At 33.8% G+C, this 7,887-nt stretch overlaps 1 protein-coding gene across 1 annotated transcript; it reads left to right on the top strand.

The window, feature by feature from the left end:
* The first annotated feature begins 5,130 nt into the window (after positions 1 to 5,130).
* LOC112509717 (protein phosphatase 2C 37-like) lies at positions 5,131 to 7,193 on the top strand. The gene is made up of 4 exons (XM_025114819.1): positions 5,131 to 5,759; positions 5,850 to 6,164; positions 6,259 to 6,364; positions 6,450 to 7,193. The coding sequence occupies exons 1-4, from the start codon at positions 5,262 to 5,264 to the stop codon at positions 6,779 to 6,781; spliced, it is 1,251 nt and encodes a 416-aa protein (XP_024970587.1). The 5' UTR covers positions 5,131 to 5,261; the 3' UTR covers positions 6,782 to 7,193.
* Positions 7,194 to 7,887: the final 694 nt, after the last annotated feature.

The raw sequence follows: 7,887 nt of genomic DNA, 5'->3' as shown, positions 1-7,887 counted from the left end.
GGACGGGGATGGGGATGTGATCATAATCCCCGGCGGGGATGGGGACGGGGACGGGGACACATAGGGGGGATCGGGGACGGGGACGGGTATTGAGGTCCCCGCCCCATTGCCATCCCTACTCTAAAAATACAGTTGACACAAAAACCCCTTCTTTGTTGGGATGAATCATTTTCCAAGTGAAAATACATATTTAAATTTCCAAAATGCCTCATATCACAATGATGTGCATTTCCTAAATGGTTTATAAACTAAAAGTGCATTAATGTCAAATAATCTTCATTTATGCAATAAATCATCAAAACGATACATCCTTATGATTTATTTATCAAAATGTCCTAAACCCAAAATGTAGACATTTTACAGAATTTATAAATTCAAATGTACCATAATACAAATAAATCACACATTTGATAAACATCGAGTAAAATATCTTAAGAGCTCAAAATAAATGTTTTTGGCATGTACAAAATTTTCACGAAACAACTTGAATTCACCTTACTAGATTTAGGCTAAATCTAGGTTTTACCCCAAATCTTGAGCTTCCTTTGGTGAATACTTGAAATCCTCAAGTTAGAACTTTAGATCTAAGTTGCAAAGCTCTCAAAACACTCCTTTGAATTTCAAAACCCTAACAAGACACCACAAAATGGAGAAGAAGGTTGGGGATGCAAAGTAGCCAAACCCTACGTCAAGAAATGGCTTGGAACTTACCTTTCAACTTATAGGAGCCAAAAATCATCAACATAACTTTATTCCTCTTTGTTCTTCCCTTAAAGAACTTCAAAAAAAGAAACCACAGCCACCAAAATCACCCAAAATAGATGAGAAATGAGTGAGATATGACCAAACGAAACCCCCCCCCCCGCGCCGAAAATCAACCTTAAACAACATTTCAGACCGTTCCTGCGACCTTGGCGGCGAACTATGCCGCGGGCCAGGTCGCCCATGCCCAAAACAGAAAGTACCATGACTCATACCGCATGTCAGGGTGGGGTCATGCAGTGTGCGCCGCATGTCAGCTGTTTTTTTGGCTGTTCACCGATTGTTTTCTCGGCCGTTTACCGACCGTTTTTCACAAATTTATATTTTAATGGCTATAAGGAAAATATGGGTGTTACATTTAGTACATTTATTGAATTCAAATTTTGTTACAATTTAGATAATATATACTTCAAAATAAAGATGCAATTTATTTTAGTTTTGATGATTGAATATTCTCTCATATTAGGTTCAATGTTTATCATAGATTTAAACTTGTTTATCAATTAGTTATAATGAAGTTCAAATGTAGAACTTTAAAAAGTTATAGGCATATAGTATAAATTGTAAACTTGAATTTAAAGACATATTCATTAATGTGTAGCATATAATTCTTAATAAACTGTTTTTAATAGTCTTTATCAAAATGCTCTAAAAAAGATAGTAATCATACCTTTTTTATAAAAGGAATTTATTATTACTTTTAAATATTACCCAAGTCCACGTCGCTTTCTTTAGTATAGAAATCGACCACCGCCCCCACTCCATTACCTACCAGAGCCGGGAATCCCGCCCCCATATCTAGTCGTTTGACATACAATGATATTTTAAACTGACGTATTTATAAATACTTTTGTAAAACTTCAAATTGACTAGAAAATATTAAAAAAATCAAATTCTTGTAAATAAACTCCCATTGTTTACTGGTATCAGTGTTTGTTGAACATCATCTTTAATATCCTTTAATCGACCAAAAATAGCATAAACACTAGCCTTAGCTAATTTAAAGACATGGCACAAATAGATATTGTTTACCTATCCTTCTTTCAATTAGGGGGTGTTTGGGATTGCTTATAAAAACAACTTATTGACTTATTCCGGTGTGACACCGGCAATAAGCACTTTCAAGTGTTTGGATAAAACCGGTGTCAAACCGGTAATAAGAAGTTTTTGAAAAAGTTAAACATTTCTAACTTATAATAAGTTGATAAGTTCTTTTTGTAGAAAAACATAAGTTGTTTCAAAGAAGCAATCCCAAACACCCCCTTAATCTTCAATAGTTAGAGAATTGATTGTTTTTATAAAAGTTCGATTCTTGTATTAAATCCAAACTATACGTCTTTTTGTATTCAAAAGGAATAGAAACAGATAAATCAATTTCCACACGTACACCATGTAACAAGTTGGTGGTTCATACAAGTTTGGATGACAACTGTAAAAAACTCGAAAAAACAAAGCATGTTCTCATGAGTAAAAAGTAGAAAGCGACTTTGAAAAGGACACCGATTACAACGTTTTGCATAATTTCTTTTATCACACTCAAAATCCATAAAACCATCTGGCGATCATTAAATGAGATGTATTCAAATACGTAAATCTCGTTGTTCCAATCTTTAGCAAAATCCTATACCAAGCGCAATTTCATAGATATCACATAAGTTGACTATTAAAAGATGAATCGATTACTATATCTGTTTTCAAACATAAAAGTATATGAAACTAACAGTCAAAAGCATCCATCAATGATCATTGAACAAACATTTTGACACGCCATGTTAAGTTCGTAAATGAAGTGCTTTGCATCGATTTTTTTCTTGGACGATCATATTTCATGTCACTTTTTGATGCATAACGATGCCTCCTCTAATCACACAAACAAGAAGAAGATTTGGCACAAGCAAATTTCGGTAACAACATAATATATATGAGTTTAAAAATGGAGCTTTATAAACAAAACGAGAATACTGGATAACATATAACTTGAGAAACCATAAATCTCGAACAATATAGGTGTAAACCTTACAATGGTTAAGTTTTAACCCATGTAGAGCAATAAGAGAAAGGAATCAAATAGGATAAGGATACATAAGCCAACGATCGATCAAGTGAATATATATTCAACATTACCTAAATGCTTACCCGGTAAGTGCTTACTGATAGGATTCAACATTATAATTTATTTTGATACGTAAGATTTTGGTACATCAAAACATATCGAATGTAACAAGTTACTGGGTAAGTACTTAATTGGGTAAGAGTCGTCATCCTTACTTACCAGATAAGATTCTCTATCCTTTTCATTGCTCTTATCTAGTAACATTCTTGGCCCTTCTCATGTTCATCCGATAAGAAAATTTATTCGGTAAATAGTTACCAAGTAAATGTTTAGTAAACGACCCGTAAGAAAACTACTCCACCAAATTAATAAGAGATATGACTTTTATTATTATTATCGTCCCTGTGGGTTTATTAATAATTTTGATTTTTGTCCTTGTAGTTTATAAGTTGCAGTTTTCGTTCGTATGGTTTGCAATTTATTGTTATTTTTGTCCTTAAAATCATTCCTACCTTTAAGTACAACAAAGCAAAAGAGTAAATAATTGTAACACAAGGGCTGAAACAACAATAGATTGTAGATCATAAGAACGGAAAAAGCAATGAACTTCAAATCATAGAAATGAAAACTGTAATTTCTAAACTATAGGGATGAAATTTGCATTTTTGACAAACTACAGGGACTAAAATCGTAATTACTCTTGAGATATTTAACCAAATATAAAATAGAAAACGTGACTCACAATAAATAGAATACGAAATTTTGTATTTCATGACCTTGAAAATTGATGTTTATTCACCATGATTATCAGTTTATCATTACAAAGAGAATATAGTCTCCTTTATACAAAGATTAATATATACTTATAAAATTTTATATTATATTTTTTTTAAAATTATGTTTTTTTTTTATCATATATTCAACATAATTTATACCATATCATAAAACATGTAAGATATAGTTTTAAAAACTACTTTTTATGCATCAAATGCTTTATTTATGAATTATTATTTAAAATTCAAGGATTACAAATAAAAGATGAATGAATACAATATTTTAAAGTTGTTTGTTTGAATTCATATAATTAACAGATAAATATAATAAAATACATGATAAACATCTCATTTTTTAAATAGAAATACTACAATCATTGAGTCCTAATAACATCTCTGACAAATTCTCTATAATAAAGAAAATCAACTTTTTATAATGCTCCAATAACTTTCATATATCATTCTTTAAAATAAAAAATCATAAATAAAACTCCAAATATAGAGAATTTTCTAAAAATCCAAATAAAAGAAATAGAGAAATGAGTTCTTTTTATTCATCTCATCAATGAGTGTTGAATTAATATCATTTTATATATATTTTAAAAAAATGTATTAGGATTATAAAATATTTAAATAATATAATCAATGATAAAATTTTTAAAATAGATAAGTTATTGGAGTTGATCCTAATTTATTTTAAAAGATTTTGAATTTTAGTTATCCATTTTAGAGAAAGTATAGAGAATCTGTTGTAGATCCTCTAATAATACATAATATTATATTTGTAAAAAAAATCATATAAATATAAATTAAATTATAATAAAAATTAAATCAAATAAATTATATAAATTAAAAACTTTTAAATTATTAATTTGATATTAACATCAATATGTTTTTTCAAAATTTAATGTATTTTTAAGTTATATTTTATTTATATATAAAAAATTTATTTTTCTCAAAATTATGTAAAATCAATTATAAAATCAGACAAAAAAATATTAAAATCAAAATAGAAAAAGTAAAAATAAAAATCAAAAATAAAAATCAAAATCAAAATAATGACACAGTACACTTCTAGATTTTTTTAAAAAGATATATAGAATTAATCCCTCAAAAATTTAAACTCTTTAATTGCGAAACGTTTTTACCGTCCAGGTTTTATAATAATCCAATAAAAAACGGAAGGAAGTTCGGGTCGGGCCGTCCCTCATTGGGACCACACCCGTGTCAGAAAAGGAAGCTTGTTCCCTGAACCCTGCAGTGTCCACTTCTTATTGGGCCACGTGCCCTTCACCAAACTACTTTCCACGTGGCACTCTATCGTATCACCACCAAAAAGATTTTATTTCTAAATCAACGGCCAAGATTTGGTCCTCGTGTCAGATATCTACGTCATACCAACTATAGGTCCTGCCCAGGTCGGTGACGGGCAGCTGCCCGTCCCCACCACTCCTCCAGCAGGTATTATTGGTAATGGTCTTTCCCCTTCTTCCCAAAAACTTCATTTTCGATAATAATAAGTTCTCTCCCTCCATCCAAGATTTCTTCTATCTCACTGTTTAAGTTTATATTTATATTCTTGGCAACAGATTGTAACTGGGAATTGTTCCTACTCTTGGGAGGATTTGGAAAGCAATTTCTTGATTTTCCGGTGAATTTCACTTGATTTGCACATGGCCGGTATGTGTTGTGGGGTTGTTGGTGAGACAGAGACTCCATCCACGGTTGAACCGAGTGGTGGTCGTCAAGCGAGGCGTCGGAGGGTGGATATTCATCAGCTTAAATTCCTTGCCTCCGACGTGGTGGCGCCGCTGCCGGGGAGCGGTAGGAAGCGAAGGAAGGTAGAAAGTCTAGAGATGATTGGCAATAACGTTGATGCCAAGGCACTAACTACGCCGCTAGAGTGCGAGAAGGTAGTTCAGCCGTGTCATATGAAGCTGAAGGAAGAGGGTCATCTTGGAAGTTCGTCGGAGACGGAGACTGTGTTGAACCCATGCAAGTTGTTGTCGGAGACTGTTGGCGAGACTGTTCGGGATGAGGAATCATCTAGATTTGGGATCACGACGGTGTGTGGAAGGAGGAGAGATATGGAAGACGCCGTTGCTGTGAAACCGTCGTTCTCTAGTGATCTACACTTCTACGGTGTTTACGACGGACATGGATGCTCACATGTAAGACTTGTGTCATAAATTCTTCTAGCATGAGAATAGGTTTCTAAGAAACTACTTTCTAAATACTGGATTATTTGTTAACTTGTGCAGGTGGCGATGAAGTGCAAAGATCGAATGCACGAGATAGTGAAGGAGGAGGTGGAGAATAGCGGGGAATCATTGGAATGGAAAGAGACGATGGCGAAGAGCTTCTCACAAATGGATAAGGAGGTGACGGAGTGGAGTGAAGGTGCTTCAAGCTCGAATTGTCGTTGCGAGCTTCAAACTCCCCAATGCGACGCCGTTGGATCCACGGCCGTTGTCGCCGTGGTGACTCCCAACGAGATCGTTGTCTCAAACTGCGGTGATTCCCGTGCCGTACTTTGCCGGAACGGCGTTGCGATTCCTCTCTCCTCCGATCACAAGGTATATGATCTTTACGAGTATTCTAATAATTTCCTCGATCTGGATCTGGCAGAATGCATCGCTGATTTAGGATTTCCTTTCCATTTGTGTATAGCCTGATCGACCAGATGAACTCACTCGAATAGAAGAGGCCGGCGGACGTGTGATTTACTGGGACGGCGCTCGAGTTCTCGGTGTGCTAGCCATGTCCCGAGCAATAGGTATATTGTTAATCCAAGAGCTACAACCTTTGGATCCGCGATTTTACACACGAAGCTGACTATTCTGTCTTCATTATCTTTTCAGGCGATAATTATTTGAAGCCGTACGTGATACCGGAACCGGAGGTAACCGTAACGGAACGGACGGCGGAGGACGAATGCCTAATTTTAGCCAGCGACGGGCTGTGGGACGTAGTGTCCAACGAAGTAGCATGTAGCGTCGCACGCATGTGCTTGAACTCGCAGAAGCCTCCATCGCCACTGCGGTCGCCGGGAAACGAAGTCAACGTCGCCGGCGGCGAATATTCTGACAAGGCCTGTTCAGATGCGTCGATACTTTTGACGAAACTAGCTTTGGCTAGACGGAGCTCAGATAACGTGAGCGTCGTTGTGGTCGATCTGAGAAAAAATCTATAACAAACATCCGAGTTAGGGAAATTTCATGAGATCTTTACCAATTAACATCGATTGATTGTTGAGATATGATCTTGATCCGATCAAATATACGTATATAAGTCTATAAAGAAAATTAATATCATGAATTGCAGTTGAATTTGGAGTTTTGAATCGAATGAAATTCGTAGAAACCATGGGAAGTGGTGCAGGTGGTGGGTAGATGGATTCGAATCCTTTGACATGATGAGGAGGGCGGCAGAAGTCAGCGGCAGGTGCAGCCACGTCTACCCTTTTTGTATGTGCATTTGGTCCAAACTATATGCTGGATTCCACCCAAATGTCAAGTTATTACACTTATGAAAACTGTAATTTCGTTGACTGTCAACGTTTACAAGCCTTGTTAAAAACAATGGAGAACTTGACACGTGTTGATATTCGTGAGGGCATAAGAGACATGGTTTTAGTAGTTTTTGGTTCTTAATAAAAAAATAAGTTTAATATATTAATTTCATTGAATATACAAAGAAAATAGAAAATGGAGGGAAAATAACGAATTATATTTGAATAATAAAAAATTGTTTTAGATATTTGTTCCTCTTTAACTTTGCATGCATAAGTTTCTTTTAACCGTTTTTTGGTTTGGTTGTTTAAACGTTAAAATTTAATACTATTATTTATTTATTGGATAAGTTTTTAGTTAATAAAAATAATATTATATGTAATGATTTACCTAATAAGCTCTAATTGTAATAAGAGTTGTTGTTCTTAATTAACGGATAAAACTCTTGATCCTTGTCTCGTTTATATTAAGTAAGATTTTTGATCCTTACTATATTAATTTGATAATATATTTACCCAAATAAATATTTGATAAATGGACTCTAAATTAATATCAACTACAAAATACAAAATATTTTGTAGTGAAAATCTTTATTTGAAATAATTGTCATAATTTTGATTGATGGAAATGGTGTGAATGTTTATACAATATCTATATATTATATTATAAAGCATTTGATAAAAAATTTTAAAAATCATTTTTTATGTTTTAAGTACTGTTTATAATGCATATTACTTAAAATTTAAGATTGCAAGTAAATTGTGTGTAAGTACAATTTATTAATATT

The sequence above is a fragment of the Cynara cardunculus genome (assembly GCF_001531365.2).
Source record: "Cynara cardunculus var. scolymus isolate 2C chromosome LG 3, CcrdV1, whole genome shotgun sequence".
In the NCBI taxonomy this organism is placed as follows: domain Eukaryota; kingdom Viridiplantae; phylum Streptophyta; class Magnoliopsida; order Asterales; family Asteraceae; genus Cynara; species Cynara cardunculus.
This window is presented reverse-complemented; position numbering and strand designations above follow the sequence as displayed.

Bases quoted from the DNA above. Each gene is read 5' to 3' on its own strand.
- LOC112509717 (XM_025114819.1), top strand. From the start codon at position 5,262: ATGGCCGGTATGTGTTGTGGGGTTGTTGGTGAGACAGAGACTCCATCC. The intron at 5,760-5,849 runs GTAAGACTTGTG...TAACTTGTGCAG, and splicing joins ACGGACATGGATGCTCACAT to GTGGCGATGAAGTGCAAAGA. The intron at 6,165-6,258 runs GTATATGATCTT...ATTTGTGTATAG, and splicing joins CTCTCTCCTCCGATCACAAG to CCTGATCGACCAGATGAACT.